This window comes from Rhineura floridana, chromosome 7 (assembly GCF_030035675.1).
Source record: "Rhineura floridana isolate rRhiFlo1 chromosome 7, rRhiFlo1.hap2, whole genome shotgun sequence".
Lineage (NCBI taxonomy): Eukaryota > Metazoa > Chordata > Lepidosauria > Squamata > Rhineuridae > Rhineura > Rhineura floridana.
The window spans coordinates 142,359,442-142,384,231 of NC_084486.1; the positions used below are offsets into that span (position 1 = coordinate 142,359,442).

Consider the following 24,790-nt stretch of genomic DNA (forward strand, 5'->3'; position numbering starts at 1 on the left):
TTGGAATAAAAACTGTGGTTTTTCATTTATATTTTTCACTTACATTTTCTCGTCGTCCTGCCCCCCCTCCTTTTTACCTACTTAAAAGTTGTGTCTGGAAAAACTAGGTTTTTAACTTGCTTAAAAAAACAAATGGAAAACCCTGTTTTGTATTTTGGTTACCTGGCATGTTATCAACAAGGTATCTAGTTCTTTTAATATTACAATAAGTAATATTTGCATGGAACTAACTCTATTTGTTATTAAGGTATTACCAGATACTGAAGTAACATAAAATTAGGGCTAAGGTAAAATGCTTCTTCTGCAAGATCAAAAACCATGTTTGATAAAACTTACTTTTTCCAGAGCTCCTCTCTCATGGGAGAACTTATTTTATAGGGACACATTGTGAATTTTCTTAGCGCTCAAATTGCAATACTTTTTACTTGTGGCTCCTTCCAATTAGGTTTGATAGCCTAACTTTGTTTAATAAAGTGGTGGGCACCGGGAAGGCCACCCTTTCCTTTGCAGCATTTATTTAATTCTTTGGAACCTTGGTTAGCTTCTCTGCCCCCAAGCAGAGGGTACATCTCTCCATCTTAAAAGAAAGGTATGGCTACTCCTTCAGAGCCACATTGCTCTCTCCTTTTTTTGTTGTTGCAGCAAAGTACATAACACTTTCCCGGTATATGGAGGCAGAATATCATGCTACAGTGCTTAAGTAAGGCCAGTGTGACTGAAGAAGTAATAGCTGTTGCAATGCAAGAGTACTGCGTGCTCTTACCTTTGACTAGTGACTGTGCTTAAGTATATGAAATATTTCAGTACATTTCTGTAACTGGAAGGTGAGGTAGTCAATAAGTTCACATTTAAAGTGGGAAAAGTTGCCATGAATTTGAGCTAACGGTATAGTAGTAACATTTCAAGGGAGTGGAGATGAAACTTCCTTGAACAGGGAAGAGACATCTGCCAACAGAGACAAGGTGTTGGTAGCCACCATGGTAAAAGCAATGTGGAGAGGTTGTTAACTTGGCTGCTTTGAAAGAAAGTTGCAAGCTGAGCAAGTTGAATGTGTAAGTTGGAAGCAGTGATTCAAAAAGGGGATGCATTAAAATGGATGGAGATGTTGCAGTACAACAAAGCAAGCTTTCTGAAGTTAAAAGTAAATAGGTCCTTCATCCCTAACAAACTCCAGACATACCTGGGGCCAAGACCAAACACTACATGGCCCATAGTCTGGTGTGATGGATGGGATGCTTCATAACTGTAGCATGGGAGCTAGAATTTTAAGTCCAGGGCAGCCTGTTGAAACCAGCAGGTGTTCCACTCTTCTAGCTAGTCCTAGCAGCACTGGTGGTTGTTCTATAGCCTTGTGGTGTAAACCCAGATATGTGTGAGCCTGCCAAGAATTGGTTTGGACTGGGAGAGGAGATTAAAATCCAAGGCTTAATTCAGTTGCTAAGAGTGTAGAAGTGAGGTCATATCCGTGATGAGAGCTTGAATGACATTTTAAGCATCTGTAGCAAATAGGAAGGGGTGATAGCTTAATTATTTCATTTTTTAAGCTGAATTGTCTCTGTACCATCTAGATAGTACCATTTATATATTACTTCATGTCTGAGCAGTGGAATGATGGGATTTTCCTGTTGCTCCCTCTAATAGTGAGCTCTGATTGTGAGTGCCATAAAAATGAAGCCAAAATGGGGTCACTGAAAAACAAGGGGGAGGAATTAGCATGCGCATAGGGAAACCTGATATTTACAGAAATCACAATATCTTTTTTTGAAAAAAACTCAGTATTAAAAACCCTATTTCCACCCACACCAGAGAAGCCCAGTAGAATATTATACAGTTGGAAAAGAAAATGGAAAAACTGAGGTAGGGGATGGAATTCAGTTATCCAAGTGGAGAACATGGCTGGCTGGAATCCTGAACAGGAGCACTCCTAACATTTGTTGGAAGTCCCACATGTGTTGTAATTATATTAACTTGTTTGTTACCTAACATAGGGCAGTCACTAGGCTACTTACAATGTAGTTTAAAAATATACAGATTTCTTTTAAAAAAAGACAAGGTAGCATGCAGTGCAGTTAGAGGAATAGATGTGAAACTCATCACTAAGGTGATCTTTATGCTGGTGACCAAGATTGGCATCTCTGTGACCATCCTCAGATAAATGCTTCACCCATGTGTTGTTTGTGCTATATAATAGATTCCAGCTACAGGATACTTATGATTGGGGTGGGATAAATCCAGGATCAGAAGCATCTTTCCAGGGTACTTGAACGAAAAGGATTACAGATTTTTGCCACAGCGTTATACCATGTACAACTGACTTATTAACATTCATTGCCTTGAAAAGAAGCTGATTTTAGCATTGCACTGTTCTCTGAAAGAATAAATAAAAACTCTTAGGTTTCATTATAGCGCATAAACATGTAGGGCTCTGCTGTCACAGTGTCCAAACAGAATAACAACTGCACAGATTCACAAACGGGTGCCAAGATCTCAAAATGCTTTGCTAAAGAAATCAATAATCTAGTTAGGAAGCAGGAGTTCTTCTTTACAGGGTTGTCTGTGACACACCGACATCTAAAATGTTTATTTGGCAGTGGAGCACTATAAGTCCTGTATCTGCAATTTAGTCTTGTATGTCTGTCTTACAGATATGTATATCCTGTCTTTCTCCACCAAGTGTATACAAGGCAGCTTGCAATTATTTAAAAAAGGAAAATCACTGGTACAACAAAACAATAACAGCAAGGCATAGGGGCCAGGTGTACCTCCTTGGAGAGCCTGTTCCAACTGAGATGGCCCTCTCTCTTGTGCCCATCCGTAACATCTCAGTTGGCAACGGCACATGGAGGGGTGATCACCGTAATGAAGTAGAGTTCTCAGGTTGTTTCATATTGTGAGGAGGTGATTCAGAGATGGTCCCAGGTTGTTTATTGCTTTAAAAGTCAAACCAGTGCATTAAATCAATTCCAGAAACAAATTGGCTAACAGTGCAGTTAGTAAAGGATTGGAGTAATATGTTTTGACTTTCTAGCCCCTACCAAAACCCTGGTGGCCATATTCTGGTCAGTTGAAGCTTCTGAACTGTGACTTCATGGGGAACCCCACATACAGGACATTACAGTAGTCCAACTTGGAAGTGGTTATGAGATGAATGACTGAAGCTGTCCGGCATCTCCACAGAAGGATGTAGCTGTCTTACAGATTAAGCTAGTAAAAGGCAGCCCTTCCGCTTCTTGAGTATTCAGGAGTACTCTAAAACAGCAAATCTGTTACTTTAGAGGGAATGCTTCATCTAGAAAAAGTTGCATGCCATTTTCCGGATCATCAAATTCCCCAGTCAACAGTACCTCCATCTCATTTGGATTCAATTTCAGTTTGTTCCTCCATACTTGGTCCACAACTACATGATGTAGTTATATACTGAGTAAACTTGTCATGTATATTTCTGTGTAGCAATCTGAGAGAAAACAACGGGATACAAATGAATTTATCATTATAAGGATGTAAACTGACTTCTTTCCAGTGTTCAGTTTGGAATGACTTTGCTTTAGGATTATGGAAAGCAGAAGTATTAGTAGGGATTACTTCCTTAAAATATTTTTATATTATTTTTCATTGAAATTAATTCTGTGACAGGCTATACAGAAAAAAATACAATGCAGTACATAAGAGCAACCTGATGGGATTGTATGTTCTAATATTGTAACGGAGATATAGAGCTGGTATTAGAATAAGCAAAGGAGGAAATGGAGATGTATTCCAGAAGTTCTAGATCCTACAATAGGAGTTGGAGTCATTCCAGCTACTGTTTCTAGTACTGAAGCATTAGTAGAAGGGCTGGGAGAGAGCCAGCTAGGTTGTTCTTATAATATAAACAGTGCTTGTGATAAAAAGTTTTCCAGCATTGTGAGGACATTGCAGTCACTGGGAGAAACATTCTTTGGGTTCACCTGAGAACTTATATGGATGCAGTAAATGGAATGCTAGGCATGGGCTTCAGGCTCTTAGTTTCAGATGCTGCCTTGGCTGTGGATGTAGGTCAGCCATAGTTCACCTTTTCTCAGTAGGGGTAATAGTGACCTAACTGGACTGTGGTGAGGATAATTAAGAATAAGAAATAAGGAGTGCTGTGTAAATGAAATTCAGTTTCGCTTATCAGCAGTGAAGGAACCAATACACTCTTCTAGCTTCCAGCCTGTGAATTTGTGGAAAATTGCATCACATGCTAGGTGCAGCCATTTGTGCAGAAAAATCCAGCCAAGTTGGAAAGAAGCAGTTAGGAAGCCAGCTGCACTGATTCAGTAATAGATAATGTGTTAGTAAACATTGGTTTTGACGCTTGCGTAGCAAATAGGCTCCTGCTGTCTTTGGTGAAGACAGGGTGGATTACTTTTAAATCAAAACAAGCAAGTTTTAACCATTTTGAAATTCACATATATTTTTGAGCAAGGGTGCCAGTTACTATAACAAACAAAAACAACCCCATTGGTTAGCAACTAAATAGCGCATTTGTACAATCTAGGGGCATGATTTGGATTTTTTTTTGCCATGCAGCCCACATGTACTACACTGAGCTGGTTCACATGTCATGCTACGTTTTAGGTTGCTTCCAGGTTGTCACTATTTTCAAGTGCGATTGAATCACATACTGGAAAATTCAAATTGTGCAATTATAGTGGATTATGAGGTCTTGCACAACAATCCTGCTTCCCCAAAAGATCAGACTTGCTGAGAAAAGGAAGGTGATGGGGAAATGCACTGGGAAGTGTAGGACAATGCTTGCTTCAACACAGTATCCCCTAACCTCTTTGCAAATAAATCAAGATAGATACTCATTAAATAGCCAATGTCATCTGATATCCCTGTAAACAAATCAGGCTGAAAGTTCAATAAACAGGTTGCCTGGAAGCACCCATAGTTCATTTTAAACTATGACTTAATTGTGAATGTGTGTCCTGCTCCCCACATGGCTTTCTCCTTTCTTCTGTGGGTCCCACATCTGGCACAAATGAGTCATGATATGGCTTAGCGTGCAGAAGGAGATCATGGGTTATTTCTGCCTTAGAGCTTATGGTTTGAAACAAACCACAATCCAGGTTTCCATGGCACAACAAGGTGCACAAGGCAGCCTTGGGGTGCACTTTCATTGTGCTGGGGGGAAATAGTATTTTTTTACAGGATAGAAAGTATCCATGTTTGACAGTCATAAATATTCACAATTTTGAGAACTTAATATATGACAAAGCTCAGGTGTTTGGAGGGACATAAAATGAGGTCAAGATTTCACTCATACAGGTTCTGTAGATGATCCTAGTGAGATACCAGATGGCGTATCTTCAGATTTTTGAACCTGTGCTGACTTGCTAGTCCCTCAGTCCATTAAAAACAATTTGGACTTCATTATGTCATAAACAGGGATTAACTTCATGTCAGATAGTTTTCCCCATGGTTGTGTGCATAGAAGAGCAGCCTTTAATTGTAAGTATGTATGTGTGAGAGCGAGAGAGGGGTGTGTGCGCTCATGATTCAGTTTTAATGTGGTTTAAGTATGCTTAGCTTAATTGAAATCTCAGTTTGTTTATTTTTTTAAAAAAACTGGACTTTTATTCACCCTGGGTGGAGAGAGGCTGGCCCATCTCAGTGGCTGTTGACTGGGAATCTGATTTTTTTCCTCCAGCCTTTTTTAAACTTAAGGAAGATTGCAGAAAACAACAGCCTCCACACAGCTTGAAGAAGGCGGAAGGCTGGCTGATCCTGGTGTTGAACTGAGTGAAACAGAGGGTTCACTGGCTGCATTAGTTAAAATAGCCTGAAGGAGACAAATTGCACCGAGTTGCAATGGAGAGCATTTAGAAGCAGCTACTTCTGAGCTTCTCTGACGCTTAGATAACTAAGCCTAAGCTATCTCTGAGCCTTGGAGCAGGGTGGTCACGGTGGTGTTGGGTTTCCTTGCAGTCATACTGGGCTTTAGAGGCACTTGGAAGCAGAGCCTCAGTGCTTCCAAGTGAAGCCCTTCTTGTGTGACACCCCCCCCCCATTATGCCCAACTCCTGGTGTGGTGGTGGGAGTGTTTTGAAATACAGTAGGACCCCGCTTATACGGCAGGTTAGGGACCAGACCCCCGCCAGAAAGCGGAACATCGATCAGCTGTAGTGCGGGGAGCTCCAGCTGACAGCACTTGGCCCCTGAAGCTCCCCACGCAACAGCTGAGCGATGTTCCGCTTTTCCGTGCATCGCCCTCCCCCCCCTGCTGGCTCGCCCTCCTTATGGTGGGGGAGTAGTGCCAAGTGGGAGAAGAACGCACACCTGGGATGCCAGCGAGCTGCCTCCTTCCCCCCCCCGGACAGTGCAGCAAGCCAGCAACAGGGCGACTAAGGGGGAGGCAAGAGGACTGCGGGCCGCTGCCACCGCCATCATCGCCGCCGCTATCCAGAGGCCCCATGGCTTTTCAATGGAGGAGCATCCCGGCCCGCGGCATAACTCAAAACCGCCGCATTAGCGAAGCGCTATAAGGCGAATCATCATAAAGCGGGGCCCTACTGTATGGCATTGAGAGAGCCAAGTCTGCCTTGTATTGGTGATCTTGGACTAGTCATACTTCTCTATCTAGTGTAGTATTTTGTTTCTAGTCAGAGACTAACCAAATGCCTCTAGAAAGTTTACAAGAAGGACATGAGGGCAGTGTCATTACATTTTGTGTCTCATATCTGACCATGGGTGCCCCATGTCTGATAGCAGGGATTCTCTGGCTGGAGCAGGTTCAGTGGGAGCTTGTATGGATGGAACTGAGAGAAGGTGGGGTGTGATTGGATTGGCAGGGCGGCCTTGTAATCAAAACCAAAGCAAAAGTCATAACATATGAATACTAATATTATATGAATACAAAGGAGCCAAGGTAGCATGTGAATGTATTGCAAATCTGCATGTGAATGTATTACAGATCGATGCCATACATAAGGTATACAGCTTAAATGATAGATTTATGCCACAGCCACAGTAGCCAATAAATGTCTCCATATACACGTGGGCAAACTGCACACACACAAATATATTAACCTATTAGAATGGGGTGGCATGTACAATATGCATGAACCAGATATGTTGCATAGCCAATAGCCAGACACTAGGCAGACTATTCCATAGCCAAGAGCCAGAGTAAAATGTGTTCACTGGCAAATGTAGACTTCTGAACCGCAGCCTGAGCATGAATCCAGAAGATATAATCTTCAAAACTATGAAAAATGTAACAATAAATATATTTTATATGACTTATACCCAGAAAATCACCTATAAGTTAATTGAAACTAGGACTCATCATATTTAAGATATGCTGCAAAAACATTTCCTTCCGAAATTTTCAAAATAGAAAATGCAAACCTCTTAATCTGGCTCTGGCCTTGTACCTATAGCCAGTGCCTTTTCTTTCAACTTTATAAGTGTAATAATGAAGCTGGCTGTACCCTATAAATGTTGATTCCAAAGTCAAATCAAATTTGCAAGGTGTCTGTCTTGCTAAGCATGTCTACTGCACTGAAACTGAAATGCTGTTTGTCAGCAGCAGCCCATCACTGCATAATAAATGCTTTTCAGGTGCTGAAAATTTTTTCTCTGATTTTGAGATGCTGTGAGTGCAAAGTTGTATTTTAAAAGTACTGACTCCTGTGTTAGTTGTACTGCAGCGTTGTTAGCTGGTTGTATCCCACCAAAGCAATAGCCACAACAGAGTCTTCTGAAATCTGTGTGATGTGGCATCAAAGTACGTACATAGTGTTTTTCTAAATATGAATGGGCTTTACCATGTGGCACCATTCTGAATTTTGTGCCGTTGGCACACTTTGAAATTTGTACTTAGAACTGTAATTGAGTTTCCATTTGAAATTACTAGCAAGTTCTTGAGATGTTCCTGTTAATGTGGAGTAATCTTGATAGGTCAGCCTTTCTGTTGGGGAATCTGGCATTGTTACATCATTTATGTGGAACAGATGGTGCGGTTTGTGTCACTGCTGAATAAAGGATATCCCTGGCTTGGCTCCATCAGTTCTGTGTGGTCCCTTGAGTTTCACAGTAAAATGTAATTGGAGCATCACAAAAACTAGAGTCACTTTGAGAGTCAGGCTGGTTTATAACAACCCCTGAAACATACTGCCTTTTTTGACGCTCTTCCAGTTCATCCTGTATGGAGTTGACTTGTGTGTATGAGTAAGAGTGTCTTCAATTGTGTGATGAAGGGTGCGCTGCTTTTTGTCTGATATTTCACACAAGCATTGACTTTGCTCTAGTTGTGTTACAAATGTTCCATTCATAAATCTTTCCTCATTTTATTTGTTCTTTTGTTGTTGGTCCCAGCTACTGCTGTCGTCTTTATCTCTGAAGTGGACGCTCTGTTCTAGAAACATTCAGTTTGCCTTTTGTTGGTGCCTGCTTAGTCTGGAAACGCCCCTTTAAAACAGCAACAGTGGGTGCGGGTGTCATTTCCTTATTCTTCTTGTGCCGCAAGACTAAATATATATTTCAAAAATAAATTTATAAAATAAGCTAAGTAGAGTAAGTCATCCTTATTCGGTATAGCAGAAGCAGACTTGTAATGCTAAGTCACTAGATACAACTGAGAATTTTCTAAGTATATTTGTCAGTCAGCTGCTTTTCTGCAGTCAAACTTCTCTGTTCAGTGCCAATTTTCAGTATAGCCAAGTTGATATTTTATAACTTAGGCCATTCTGGCATAGACAACTGAGCAGAACCTTCGTTGCAGGGTTGAGCTGGCAATGCATGTGGATATGCAGAGATTACTGAATTAAGGTAAACTCTACTGAAATAATAACTTTATATTTTACTTATCTGTTTATGGATCGCTTCTGATGAGGCATCCCAAAGCAATTTACAATAAAAATATAAACAGAATAATTGCATATATAAAACAACTAAAACATGTCCATGTATAAAAACAGCACATATATAAAATCTATTCAGATCCAATAGGTTTGGATTTATCCTACATCTTCATGAGGATCTGTTTGGCTGAGAGATTGTGCTACATTTGAAAGGGATGTCCACAGTGGCTGTAGATGGTGTAGGCAAAACACCACCATCAATGATATTTTTTTAATTTAAAATTTTTCTTAGCTGTTTGTCATCAAAAATTCCAGGGTGGTGTACAAAGGTAGGAATAAAATGTAATTCACACAACATACAGTTTAAAACTAACAAAAATACAAGACAAATATTCAAAAAACAATATAAAACAATTCCAAGAAGAATCACCTACATTCTAAAAATGTCTGGGCAAATAGGAAGGTCTTTACCTATCTGCCCAGCCTCTGTAGTATAGATCTTTTACAAAGATATGTTTGATGGGTATTTTACTATAAAAATGCACCTTTGCAAATATAGTCTTGAGTAATCCTAGTTCTCCAAGGAACTTAACTGCTCCATTTAGGCTTTGTGAAAGGGTCTCCTGAACAATTTTGAAACTTCCATATGAATATAGCTTCCACCTGCAATGTGAATGTATTGGCCAGAAGCTTTTTGCCCTGTCTGATGGTGCACTCTTGGGACTATAGGAATATTACTTAGGAGCATCTGCATAACAATATTTTCTAAGATCCTCACCTCAGTCTTAAAACTTAGTCTTAAACTTTCTGTAATAATGCAATGTAGCATTTGTGCAAATGTGACTTCTTGTTGATAACGGTGTACTACCCAAAGTACCTGTTTCACTCCATCTATATGCCTGTGTGTGCAGTGATATACCAGTACATCTTGCCAAATGCATGGGTGGCTTTTTTTTATCAATCAAGTTCAAAGGCAAGCATCAAGCAGTTTACGATCAAGGTATCTTGTGTGCCAGAGACAATTGCTGCTTAAACTCTTTCCCACGTATGATTTTTAAATGTGGTCCACACCTTTACACAAAGCAAAGCTAAAAATAGAGCAGCAGAGTACCGTACTTTTCTTTGTTAGTTATTGGTTTCTTTTGTATCAGAGTAACTATTGACGGGTGGTGGCTCTGGTCCAGGGATACAGGCACCAGTGAGGATGCCTAGGCGTAGTGGCAGTCCAATAGACTGGCACACATTTGGTGGACTAATTTTCTAGAGGCATGCTGAGTTCAGTAAATTTCTTCTCTGTGCGGAGCTGCGTTTGGGTTTACTTTCCACACGCGTGCGCAAAATAAAAGTGGATTAACAAAACCTGATGATAGTGACTGACTTTAGGGGAACTAGATGATCTGCTTTTGCTCATACATTATCCTCAATGGATTTCCATGTACATGTGCCAAATCTTTATTGAACCTGACTGCTTTTGTCTCTTTTAGGAGACTGATAGAATATTGTAAGTGTCCCCCACTCCTTTTCTTGCAGCGAATGCTATATCATGGGAGCCTTGGTGAGCACAGAGGAAAATATGTATGAGCTGTGTCATAAGATAAGATCTGTGAGGAAAAGCCAGGGAGCTTGTGCCCATCAGCTCTTGAAGTTGGCTTGAGAAAATCTTATAGCATTTGTTTGTGCTAATATTTTAAATTATAAACTACCTTGAGTGCTGGGGCAGAAAGGTGGTATATAAATGCAATAAATAATAAACATAAATGACACACTTTTAATATGCTACAATATTGATTTTATCAAATTGTTCTCCCAAATATAGATCTCTTTGGTTGGCTATAACAAGAGTGGAAATAAGCCTGGTTCTGTTCTTGTTTCTTACCTGTTCTGCAACTTTACCATCCTGTTTACAAAGACATCTCTTCAATCATAAAGGTTAGGAATGTAATTAAAATGACACTAGGTGTTGTGAGAGCTCTTAAGAAGAAGCTTAACGTTGCTGAAAAGTGCTGTGGAGCACTTCTCATAAGTTAACAGTAAAATATCCTTTGTTCCTTTCCTTGGTTGTGCTTACAGATAGAAATTGCTTTTCCTAACCTTGTATCTCTGCTTTTGGATGGGGAAGGAGGTGACCTAAAAGCCTGGAGTGGTAGAAGAGTTGCTTTTGTAAAATGTTCATTTAAAAGTATAGCATCTAGTCTGTAGCTTTCAGTAGTGACTTTACTGACCTATTTTTTCCTAACAGTCCCCCTATAACTTATGGCCTTGCTTTCAAACTACTTCTAACCCTTCTTCTATAACCATACATTTTAGAAAAAGCACACAAATCTTTTAATTGCTTGCATGAAGGTTTTGAGAGCCAGCATATATAAGTAAGTAGCTTGAATTTATCTGACAAAGCACTTCTGGAAACACAAGGTCATCTCTGCCAGGCAGAACACAGGTGACACAATTACAACTAAGCTTCATTTTATGTAAATGGATCTTTCCTACTGAAAATTATTTTGGAGAGAAACAGTTTAGTAAAAGAAACGCATTTATGCTTGAAAAGGGAATGGAAGCATGAATACCAGTCCAAACCTAATGAAAACCCAGTCTTATCAGAATGTTGGAAATGCAGTAATTCAGTAAGAGCTTTCTGGGTTTTGGTTAGTTCCCATTTCATTTGACTCTCCATAGGATTTCTCTATGGATAAAAGTAATGGAACCCATTCAGGGACTTTGAATAAGTTTGACATGCTGCAGTGGTAATGTTTTCATTCTGAAACTAAGGAAGCTGGGGAAGGTTCTCATTTGCTTTGTGGCTTGGAAACTGAAATATTAAACACTGCACATTTTGTGCAGAAATATAGGGTAAGCATCTTCACTCTGCAGTGAACTGACTTGGCCCTGCTTTAGAGCATGGAAAACCTTATGTTCTGGGAGTCAGTGCGGTATAGTAGAGTGTTGGGCCACGGCCTGTGAGGCCAGAGTTCCAATCATTCAGCCATGAAGCTCCCTGGGTGACCTTGGGCCATTCACTATTTCTCAGTCTAACCTACCTCACAGGGTGGTTGTGAATATGACAGGGCTGTGGAGTCGGAGTCGTGGAGTTGGAATTGGAGTCAGAAGCAATTTTGGGTGGAGTCGGAGTTGGAAGCAATTTTGGGTGGAGTTGGAGTCGGTAGAAATGTACTGACTCTGACTTCAAAATAAAATTAATATTTTAATATTAATATTAATATTAACACATTAATATACATTTGCCATTTATGAAGGAGTCAGAGTCAAACAGTAGAAAAATTAATATACAGTTGCCATTTACGAAGGAGTTGGAATCGGACAGTAGAAAAATAGAGGAGTCGGAGTCGAAGGTTTGACACACTGACTCCACAGCCCTGGAATATGAAATGAGGATAGGTAGAACCATATACATTGCCTTGAGCTCCTTAGAGGATAGGTGGGATAGAAATGTAATAAACAATATTCAAAAATATGCATCTCTTGGGTAAGATCCAGGTGACATTTTTCTCACTTGATGGCTTCCTTATGCAAAACATTTTATGATGTTTAGTCACTGTTATGTAATTAACATATTATGTAAATCAGGGGAAAGAATCAGTTATGATGGGTTGTATCCAACTAGGTCATACTCAGAGTAAACTCACTGAAATCATTGGACAAGTAACTTCAGTGGGTGTGTACTCAGTGTGACTCAGTTGGGTGCAACCTGATCTGCTTGTGGATCACAAACATGGTTGCTGTTCGTACAGGAATTAGACATTCCATGATAATACACATCCTTAAACAGTTTTCTTTAATGACGTCTGTATGTACTTACCTACTTGTGCTTCTGTTTCCTTATATTACTACTGTTTCTGTCTCTCTTTTTTTAACAGAGGTTTTTTTAATTAAAAATTGAGGAAGGTTTAGCAGACGTAGCATTTAAGAGAACAAAGGATGACTTTAGAAAAAGGCACTCAGTGAACTTGCCCAAACCTCTTCGAAACAATTTATTTTGCTTCCTAGCTTGATTTTACCTTTAGGGTTGCCTAACTTCCCCTCAACTGATCACGCCACCTAACTTTGTTTACAATACCCATCAGCCCCAGCTAGCATGGCCAATGGTCAGGGAAGATGCAAGCTGTGCCCTCTAGATGTTTGGGATACCAGGTCAGGGAAGGCTGCTCTATACAAAAAAGGTATTGAAGGCTGTTTGAACTTTCCTAATGTTGAAAACCTCTACAATGTAAAGCCTTTTTAACTAGGAGTTTGTTGCAGCCTCCACTTGAAAAATCTTGACCACCGGAGCAAATCCCAGCTGTCGAGAAGCAATACGTTTTGGAGAGAAAAATATAGCACCAAAAGTAACTTTCTGAAATTGTTGTGCTGTAGCACAGATTTTTTGTAAATCAAACTCATTGCTGTTGACTTACTCTCACAGCATCACTTCACATAATAAAACAGCTAGTAACAAATGGATCCGTTTCAGTCTGGTTTCAGGCCTGGTTACGGGACGGAGACAGCTTTGGTCGCCTTGGTGGATGACCTTCGCAGAGAGCTGGACAGGGGGAGTGTGTCCCTGTTAGTTCTACTGGACCTCTCAGCGGCTTTCGATACCATCAACCATGGTATCCTTCTGGACCGCCTTGCTTGGATGGGACTTGGGGGCACTGTGTTACGATGGCTCCATTCCTTTCTGGAGGGACGAATTCAGAAGGTGGTGCTGGGGGACTCCTGTTTGACTCCTTGGCCGTTGACACCCAACTCTATTTCTCCTTTCCACCTAAAGCCAAGAAAGCTGTCCTGGTCCTGAACCAGTGCCTGGCATCAGTGATGGACTGGATGAGGGTGAACAAATTGAAACTAAATCCAGACAAGACAGAGGTGCTCCTGGTCATTCGAAGGGCAGATCAGGGAATAGGGATTCAGCCTGTGCTGGATGGGGTTACACTCCCCCTGAAGACACAGGTTCGCAGTTTGGGTGTGCTCCTGGACTCAGCTCTGAACTTGGAGGCCCAGGTCTCGGCCGTGGCCAGGAGTGCCTTTGCCCAGTTAAGACTAGTGCGCCAGCTGCGCCCGTTCCTGGAAATGCCTGATTTGACTATGTTGATGCATGCCTTAGTTACATCCTGTTTAGACTACTGTAACACGCTCTACGGGGGGCTGCCTTTGAAGACTGTTCGGAAACTTAAACTGGTACAAAGAGCTGCAGCCAGAGTATTAACAGGGGCTGGTTACAGGGACCATACAACTCCCTTGTTACAACAGCTCCACTGGCTGCCAGTTTGTTTCCGGTCACAATTCAAAGTGCCGGTTTTGACCTTTAAAGCCCTATACGGCCCAGGTCCAGGCTATTTGTCAGACCGTATCTCCCTATACGAACCTGCCCAGGCCCTGAGATCTTCAGGAGAGGCCCTTCTCTCAGTCCCAACACCCTCGCAAGTGTGATTGGTGGGGATGCAAGATAGGGCCTTCTCGGTGGCTGCTCCTAGGTTCTGGAACTCCCTTCCTAGAGAGGCACGAATGGCCCCCTCCTTGCCATCCTTTCGTCGGCAAGTAAAGACTTTTTTATTCCGACAGGCTTTTGGGATAGAAGGTGTTTAGGATTGGGCTTTACAAGACTTGTTTTATTGTTTTATATTATTATTTGTATTATTTTAAATTGCTTTTAGATTTTTAAGTGCCTTTTACGGTTTTAAGGTTGTGCATAGTTTAATTGTATTTTAATTGTATGTTTTTCTATGTTTTTAACTACATGTAGTTCTATTTATAAGCCGCCCTGAGTTCCAGTTTGGAAAAAGGGTGGGATAAAAATAAAGTTTCAGTTCAATTCAAACACCCCTTCCAATAAAGGTATAATGCTCTTTGGAACACCAGCAAAGATTTTTTTGCATCATATGTCATTTTGACTGAAAAGATAATTCCCAACTTTTTCAGGTCTGTCCTCATTAATAGCTTGGACAGTGTTTGAGCTTCAATTTGTGTAGTAACTGCAGAGTTATACAGGATGTTCAGAGAAGTTGTAGCAGCTTCTAAAACTCAAGTCTGGATCATGAAACTAGTTCTATAAGGCCATGGAATCTTTGTACTTGATTCAGTTCACCATGGCACATAGCAAACCTCTTTGACAATGAGTTTTACAAGCAGGTTGTGTTACATACATTTTTATTTATTTTAAAACATTTATAAACCACTTAAAATCTTAAGATCTGTAGATCTTTGTTTTAAGAACAAAAAGCAACAACTCTGTACTGGTCGTAGTCAAGTCCGAGGAACATAGGAAGCTGCCTTATACCAAGTCAGACCATTGGTCCATCTAGCTCAGTACTGTCTACCCTGATTGGCTGAGTTTCAAGCAGGCATCTCTCCCATCCTTACCTGGAGATGCTAGGAATTGAACCTGGGACCTTCTGCATGCAAGGCACGTGCTCTACCACTGAGCTACAACCCTTCCCCAGTCTTTGGGGATGCCACAAAATTGCTTTTTGGATCCCGACCGACCACAGTGTGGAACAGCGTGTTTATTTTTCCATTCTTTCTTGACCGTCAGTTGTACAGGTTATATTTCTTCTTGTCCTTTATGTGTTGTTTTGGTTGCAAGTAACTTTTCTATTGCTTGTCTGGATGAGTTTTCTCCTACCTGTTCCGTTTTAGCATTTGAACTTACTGTTGTTTACTGCTTACCCGATAGTGGAATGAATCATTTGAGGAAATTGTGTTTAAGGGTCTGATGCTTCAGAGTTAGTGTCTGCAGTACAGTGATGTTGGCCCACAGTTAAACCTTCGTTTATAAGTGAGTTGTAATTGTTTTCAGTCCTCGCTTCTGCACAGGGTAAGGCCTTTAATAGAATACCACTTGAAGTGACTGACAGTTGGTGTGTTTGCTTCCTGTCTGAGATGCCCATCAGTGAAAGGAAGTCTCCCCCCCTTTTAAGCCTCCTTTGAGGAGAACCCCATAGCCTCTCTGGCCTGGAAGAACTGGACCCCAATGTGTGTAGAAGTTACATATGGTAACTTCTGCAGGATGATGCTGGTAATATACCGTGAGTTATCACTTTCTTCCTCCAGACTCTCAGTCTTAGTTGGGGCCAGGGGTGGGGAACCTTTTTCAATCCAAGGGCCACATTTCTTCATGGGAAACCTTTGAGGGGCCGCATGCCAGTGGTGGTGGGTGGAACAGATGTGACTCTTACTTTTGTCCAGTAGGTTACCCAAAAGGTAGAGGTTTCTTCTTTCCCTCTGTTTCTCTCTCTTCATTCATCCACACAAGCAAGAGACGTTATCACACTTCAAGGACACATCCCAGCCAGAGAAAAGCACTTGAAGTGGGCATGAGCAGGGCTGATGCGGTGGTGTGGGGCAGGCAAGGGGAGGGGTGGCCTCCTTTTCCTCCCAGCTTTCTTCTCCTCTCTCCCCGACCTACACACACATGGAACCAGATGTTTTCTCTGGTGAATGGGAACAAGAAGCTAAGTCAACAATGTTTAAGGGCTGGGTGGTGTTTCTCAAAGTGCCAGATTTGGGCAAGGGATGTATGGGTCTCCTGTGACTGACTCATGTGTTGTTTGTTCTGTGTTAAATTTATTACTACCTCACCTGTTACTTTCATGCAAAAATGTCTTCTGCCTTTTACTGTCTGTTTCCACTTCTCTTCGCTGCATATATTCTGCACCATCACCACAATTTCTGCTTTTCATGGGCTCTGGCAGAAAACCGGTAATTTTCCCTTAAGTTGCATTGCCTGCAGGTGCTAATTTCTTCTGTCACTTGGGTACTTCCTGATGCATAAATTTAGGTTTGTTTTTGCTGTTCTTATCCAAAACTCGTAGGACACACTACAAAGGTTAAAAGAGCACAATTAATCAATGTATTTAGGTTATATTGGGGGGGGGATTGGGTTTGTTCTCATTTTAGGTGGGGAAAACTTTACAGCGGAATAATATATGTAAACTTTCTGTGTTACACTGTATTTGTAATGGAAGAATCAATATAAACGTTTATAACAATGAATTTAAATTAAAAATCATTTCAGGAATGAGTTGAATTCAGTTATGTTGAATTAAGCAGTTTTCTTTTGATAATGGAAATTAATTAATTAAAAATGTTAGAGATTTCTGTAGCAATGAAAAAAAGTGTTTGGGTTAGATGTTGGATGCAAGATAAATTCCATGCTTGCCCTGAGGTCCATTAGTTACCGTCAAGCAAGGCATCATTACCTTCAGGCTGATTTCTGAGTATTCCTGTGAGGATGAAATCAAGACTTGCTTGTATCATGTATTGTAAATGCTGTAGAAAGTATTTATGGATATAAGTAGAATCACTTTTCTCCTTTCAGGGTTTTGACCCACCACATCAAAGTGATAACCGAACTATTTATATAGCAAATCGTTTCCCCCAGCATGGCCATTATGTTCCTCAAAAGTTTGCAGAAAACAGAATAATATCTTCTAAGGTAAGGGAAACTTTTCCTGTTGGCCTTCTTCCTTTGTTCAGCATGCTAGATAAAGATAGGCTTTGACTTTGTCCAATGAGGTCATGTCAGTAAAAAAAGTAACCCAACTCAGAAGCATATGTCCAAAAACTCAGGATGAGCATGCTAGCTTATTTTTACATAATTTCACGGAGACTGTTTTAACTGTAACACTAACTTTCAAATACCTCATTTTCCTATAATGCTGCAACAGCAGTTTTAGACTTTATCAAATAATACAAAATAGGTCATCCACCTGCTGAATATGGGTTGATGTCTCCATTTGCTGCTTGTACAAGAAAAACTTTGTGTTGATCCTAATTCTGTGTTTTGGGGCATGGTTTGACATGTGCCAGCAGATTTAGGATGCAATATTTTCTTTAACTAGGAAACAGAGGCTGTGTGGATCCAGAATTGGCCTCCACAGACACCTGCGGACCCACAGACCTTACCTTGGAAGACAATCTTACTCGGCCACGTGTGATCGCCCATGAATGAAATGAATGAATGAGAGATCAGTGCTTCTTTAAAATTAATGCTAAATTTATGATTGAACCTTCCCAAAACTGCCTATTTGTTGTCTCTACACTGACTTCCTACTTAAGAAAGAATTTGTAAGGAGCGCTATTTTATTCCATGAAGGCATAAAAAGTTAAACACACACACACCATGCTAACTAGATGTCATGACAGTGGATACTAAATAGGAATGGTAGAGTGTGTGTGATTATGAGTCTAGTCTTCCATTGGAACTTGGCTGATGATAAATCTGACTGAATTTGAACAAATGGAGCTGGCAGCTAATATGAATTTAAAAAGGCAAGCTTCCAAAACTTATCAGTCGATAGCTTTAGATATGGAAACCCACAAGCGCTAAGTTAATGGTGGGAATGGGGCCTATGCTTTGCAGTAGACAATGCTGCATGGACAAAATTACGGAATAGGAAGCCAGTGCATTCTGTGTTGGTGTTAGTAAAGGAATCATTGGATGGTATTCGGAGTAGACCTATGAAGGTAATAGACATGACTAACTTAGGTTCATGAATTTCAGTAGGGTTACTATGAGTAGGACTTAGTTGAATACAGCCCAGTAGTTTTAATATTTTCCCTTGGCACTCCATGCCTGTTAAATTACCTTGGATCTCACAGTTATCTCAGAAGTACTGGAGATGTGATATCACCAATTCCCACCCTGAGGATTTGAAATATCTGGGATGGTCAAAACGTAGATTGTAAGAATAAAGAATTAACTGGTTATTTGCTGCTGGAAGCAAGATTGACCATTACATGCTTTTGAAAGGACTTGGAAAAAGCTATGATGGAAACAAAGTCTGGTTTCTGGCCATGTCAGAGAAGTCAACCCAAAAAGTTCTTTTCCGTAGAGGATTGTTTTAAAAAAAGGCATTATATCTGGTATAGTTTCACTTTATTAAATATATAAGTGAGGGAGCAGAGGCCCTAAATACACCAACAAGTTATGCAAGGTTGTGGAACTCTTAACATAACCGATGTTACGTTAACATCGCAAGAACCTTTGAAGCTCTATGCTGCATCTTCAAGTTCCCGTGACAAGAGAAAGAATAATTAGACCAGACATTTTTCTTTAACTTACCTTTGTAATTCTAGGGATTTTTCCCATGTTTTTGTTTATGGTTTGCACTCTTGTCCTTTTTCAAAAACTTAATGAACATTATATTTAAAAAAAAAAAGAATGTATAGTGATGACAATGTAACCTCTGACTCTCCTGTGATATTTCTTAGTATCAGCTCAGAGGCATGACTCCCTTATGAATTGAAAGTGGGCAAGGTTTTGAAAGAGCCAGACCTTTTACACAAAAGATCATGAGGAAAAAATGTAGTAACTTTTCAGTAGTATGATATATGGCCGGCAGAGTTGTTGAATTCAGAAAATAATGGGGCAGTTTCACAGAGGGTAGCATTTATGATTTACTCTATTAGCAGCCAGACTGAAGAGAGACAACCCCAAAATTGGGGTACAGATCTGTCCAGTGGGCCAGATCCAGCCTCTTCAATCCCATGAAGCTTGAAGTTGGCACCTACCAGCACTGACTTCAAACTCCGCTTTCTACTTGGGTAGGCTGTGCTCCTGAATTTCCCATGAGGAACTCGATAACACAGCCAGTCCTAACTAGCTTGACAGCAAGGCACTGTTGCCAATGCATGATCAGGAGCATACTTCAAGGCTCCCACCTGTGCATTGGCAGCTGCGTCTCCAGCTGCCCTCATTTGACGTCACATGTGACATCGAGTGTGGGTAAGGTAGTTCTTGTTCTGGAGAGCCTTTGGGAGGGACTGAAGGTAGAGCCTGACACTGATTTTATGCCTTCTACGTTAAATTTTACCCTTGTAGTCCCCTTTAGTACCACTCCCTCTGTGTGTATGTGTGTGTTGTATTTTAATTGTATTTCATGTATTTTTATTTATTTTAATATTTTTGTGATTTTATTGTTTACAATTTTATTATGTACATGTTTGATTTTATTTTTGTAAGCTGCCCTGAGTGCCCTATTATAGGGTAGAAGGGCGGGATAGAAATATTTTAAATAATAAATAAATAAATAAATAAATAAAGGTAGTGTGGTTTGGGGAAAACAGCCTCAAGGGTCTAATTGCAACCTGTGCTGGACCAAATTAGGCCTGCAGGCTGGAGGTTTCTCACCCCTGTCCCAGATTCTAGTTGATTAAAAGCTGGATGTGAAAATTGAATTTTTCAGTTGCTTATTGCTTCCTCTCAAATCTTTTTCTTAGTGTGGTGAACTTATTGAAACAAATTGGTTAACATGAACATTTTGAGAAGAGGGTTAACTTAAAAATATTTGTGAATATATTGTATAAATATATTTGGGCGGAAGCCCCTAATGTTTAAAGTTGAATCATTGTTATGTCTTAATTTCTGTAGTAGGTCTGTGTAACTCTGCTTATAACTGTTGATGTTTCTTTCTCTTGTAGTACACTGTATGGAATTTTGTACCCAAAAATTTATTTGAGCAGTTCAGAAGGGTAGCCAACTTTTATTTTCTTATTATATTTTTGGTTCAGGTAAGTTATGATTAATTTATATTCTGCTTAATGCCAAAATAAACTTCTAAGTGGTTTGTGGGCTTCAAAGTGCATGATCTAGCATTGCTTAAGGATATACAATTGAGATATGGGGTCTGGCACATGGGAATTGCTTGTTATGGTTGTTGGTTGTTTACACACTAGCACCTTTATATTAAAGGTTTGGTTAGTGATTCTTGAAACCATGCCAAATGGGAAATGAAGGAAACAGGTCTTTGCGAGGTAGACTAACTTATTGGGAGGATTCTACTGGAGACCGAATATGAGGGTTGATTTCCAGTGAATTTTAATCCAATAATTTGGAGGGAAGAGGAAAAGATTGAAAGAGGTTTAGAGGCAAATATCACTGGACAGTGTGAGACAGTGAATAGTGCTGGACTTGCTCTGGGACAGAGAGAGGGAGGTGATCTTGCTAAGCTCTGAAGATCACCAGGTGACTTGCCTAATACCACTATCTCTTTCGCTTAACCTGTTTCACAAAGGTGTTGTCTGATAAGAATTCCAAAGCAGTTCAGCTGTGTGGACCACTTGGCCTCAGCCTAGATTAGACGACAAAAAAATTGCCATTTGGTGTTGAAAAATAGTTTTTCCTCAAATGTTTTCAAGTGGTATTCTATCCAGTTATATATTCTCACTACCCACGTCCTATGAACATAAGAACATAAGAAGAGCCTGCTGGATCAGGCCAGTGGCCCATCTAGTCCAGCATCCTGTTCTCACAGTGGCCAACCAGGTGCCTGGGGGAAGCCCGCAAGCAGGACCCGAGTGCAAGAACACTCTCCCCTCTTGAGGCTTCCGGCAACTGGTTTTCAGAAGCATGCTGCCTCTGACTAGGGTGACACAGCACAGCCATCATGGCTAGTAGCCATTGATAGCCCTGTCCTCCATGAATGTGTCTAATCTTCTTTTAAAGCCATCCAAGCTGGTGGCCATTACTGCATCTTGTGGGAGCAAATTCCATAGTTTAACTATGCGCTGAGTAAAGAAGTACTTCCTTTTGTCTGTCCTGAATCTTCCAACATTCAGCTTCTTTGAATGTCCACGAGTTCTAGTATTATGAGAGAGGGAGAAGAACTTTTCTCTATGCACTTTCTCAATGCCATGCATAATTTTATACACTTCTATCATGTCTCCTCTGCCCCGCCTTTTCTCTAAACTAAAAAGCCCCAAATGCTGCAACCTTTCCTCGTAAGGGAGTCGCTCCATCCCCTTGATCATTCTGGTTGCCCTCTTCTGAACCTTTTCCAACTCTAGAATATCCTTTTTGAGGTCAGGCGACCAGAACTGTACACAGTATTCCAAATGCGGCCGCACCATAGATTTATACAACGGCATGATGATATCGGCTGTTTTATTTTCAATACCTTTCCTAATTATTGCTAGCATGGAGTTTGCCTTTTTCACAGCTGCCGCACACTGGGTCGACATTTTCATCGTGCTGTCCACTACAACCCCGAGGTCTCTCTCCTGGTCGGTCACCGCCAGTTCAGACCCCATGAGTGTATATGTGAAATTCAGATTTTTTGCTCCAATATGCATAATTTTACACTTGTTTATATTGAATTGCATTTGCCATTTTTCCGCCCATTCACTCAGTTTGGAGAGGTCTTTTTGGAGCTCTTCGCAATCCCTTTTTGTTTTAACAACCCTGAACAATTTAGTGTCGTCAGCAAACTTGGCCACTTCACTGCTCACTCCTAATTCTAGGTCATTAATGAACAAGTTGAAAAGTACAGGTCCCAATACCGATCCTTGAGGGACTCCACTTTCTACAGCCCTCCATTGGGAGAACTGTCCGTTTATTCCTACTCTCTGCTTTCTGCTTCTTAACCAATTCCTTATCCACAAGAGGACCTCTCCTCTTATTCCATGACTGCTAAGCTTCCTCAGAAGCCTTTGGTGAGGTACCTTGTCCTCATACATATGAGGTATGTATAGAAAAGAGTTCAGGAAACTTGGAATTGTCAGGAATCAGCTTTGGAACATAAATGCACGATTACATGAATGAACATCACTGTCAAAAAAAAAAAACCAGGACATCCTCTTAGGTTGCTTTGGTAAACTGATAGGGAATTTCTCAAAACCCTATCTAGTACATGAAGAGGAGCTTGAGAGTCAAAGCATGTCTCTCTCTCCTCTCTGCTTTTTATTTAATGACCAGTCAGATGGCAGGGATTTATGACCCTCAGCAATCTGGTCAGCCATGAAACAGTCATTTTACCTGTCCTTTGCACTGGCTACCCTTGGGGTTATATTGGCCATTTTGGTCTGGAGCTGTGGCAGAATTTCACTGCCACTAATAGCTTTGTAATAACAGGTGCAATACCTGTCAGGCATCCTAAGTTTTGAATGTTGCCCAAAACTGGTAAGGATATATATCATTTGCATAGTACTTCTATATCCATGGAGCACTTTAGATTGCAGGGTTGCAAAGAATTGTATAAGTAAGAGCCGAATTTCCAAAGGGAGCATTATTGAAGTGTTTCTTTGCTATGTTTATGGCTCTTATAGTTAAGGGACGAGCAGAGCTTGATTCTCAATCCTCAACTCACTGGGTAGTATTTAACTAGTGCTAGCAATTGGTTTTTTCCCTCTTTTCCCCTGCATGTGCCCTGCACCACCTCCAGGTCGGCTCTGGAGGGTTGGGAGGATCCCCAGAACAGATTTAAGGCGGGGGGGGGAGATCACTTTGCCGCATGCAGATGAATCCTTGTACTGACAGAACAACTGGCTTAGCACTACACTGAATGCAACCCACGCCTTTCCGTTTTGGTCCCATGCTGCTTTCCTCCAATTATAATATTGGGCCACATTCCATTCCAGGGCAAGGCAATCCTTTCCGAAGGTATTAGGCATGCTTTAGGAGAGTCTTGCGAAAGCCTGTCTCCTGGCATGGTGTTTAAGTGTCAGCCTGTCTCTAACCAAATCCCCCCTTGGGGTCACAAGCAGGAATAACTAGGGCCAGCCTGTTGTAAGCCGTACAGAGGCCTTCCTGCTGTCTCTGTGTGTAACTGACCCCTCATGGCAGGGGATGACAGCACCATGTTCTTAGCCCATTTTATGCACACATGTACTCTGTTTGCAAACTGGGGTCAGGTCAATATTGAGCGACTTCAGAATACTTACTGGTATTTTTACATAAAAAATGGTACATTAGAAACCCATTTGTAGCCATTAAATAAAAAGAATTTGTGAGGGAAAAGCTAATATGAAGGGGAGGGGGGGAACAATGCAAGCTCTAAAAGCTGGGAAATCAGGTTCTCAATAAATGTGTTCAAAGGTCCTTTTCTCCCTTCCAGGTAGTCATTCATCCTGTCTGCACAGGTCAGCATACAGTGATGTCATGTAGTTGTGAGTCATTATCACCAGGCTTTCCTCTCAACTTGTTAACAGTGTGTTTCACAAGTTCTGCTGAAGCCTCTTTGCCCTCTAAAAATAGATCTTAGAAGGAAAGGAATCCTGACATCCAGCAAAAGCTTTTTCATAAGCAGCGCTCAACATTGAATGTTTGAACAGCAAGTTCAATTGAGTTGTAATGTCAATATGAACGAATTTGGTTTGTTTTTCTCACTCTCATTTATTGACATTTTTGCTAGTTGGTACTTGAATGCTTTCTGTTGTTTAGTAAACTCAGAAACGCAGTTTAATTTTCAACATTTGCAAATAAGGATAGAATCAATATTGAAAGAATAGCAGTAAGTTCAATATGTGCATGTATGCCATGAAATTGGCTTGAACTTATGTTTTTCATATTATATCCCTCCCTAAAAGGAGTGGATGTATAATGAAAATACAAAACAAGGAGCCATCAAGGATACAGTTAAAAACTAAAGAAACAAAGACCAAACTCCATGCTCTTCCTGTTTGACCTTCTCAAATGATTTTACTTCATTTCAGCAGACTGCTGACTTTATGGTTCCAAAAGTGAAGGTCTGTTGTCCCATAGGCCGCATTCATGTGGTGACAAACAAAAAGCATCTCTGGGGTACAAAATGATCCCATCCTTTCATTGGAAATCTCGTTAGGGTCAGGCAAGCATGTGTGTTTTAACAGGATTAAGGTTAACGAGAAGCCAGGTTTCAACCACATGTGAGAAGAAAGAGGGTGGAGGTGCATGAATACAAAGCTCACAGTAGCTCCTTCATGCATGTAGTGTTAAACCATAGTTTAGTGTTGTGTTTGAACCTGGCCATGATCTCTTAAAGTGGATTCGTTTGATCATAGACTAGTAGAGTTGGAAGGGGCCTATAAGGCCATCAAGGCCAACCCCCTGCTCAATGCAGGAATCCAAATTAAAGCATTCCCGACAGATGGCTGTCCAGCTGCCTCTTGAATGTCTCCAGTGTCGGAGAGCCCACTGCCTCTCTAGGTAATTGGTTCCATTGTCGTATGGCTCGTAACAGTTAGGAAGTTTTTCCTGATGTTCAGTCGAAATC

General features: G+C 40.8%; 1 protein-coding gene across 5 annotated transcripts in view; it reads left to right on the forward strand.

Moving 5' to 3' along the window:
* ATP11B (ATPase phospholipid transporting 11B (putative)) overlaps positions 1-24,790 on the forward strand; it is a 107,398-nt gene that overhangs the window by 6,501 nt on the left and 76,107 nt on the right. For all 5 annotated transcript variants that reach the window (XM_061637399.1, XM_061637400.1, XM_061637398.1 and 2 more), the window contains exons 2-3: positions 17,140-17,256; positions 20,244-20,333. In XM_061637399.1, coding sequence (XP_061493383.1) covers positions 17,140-17,256; positions 20,244-20,333 — 207 coding nt within the window. The remainder of the gene's footprint in view (positions 1-17,139; positions 17,257-20,243; positions 20,334-24,790) is intronic.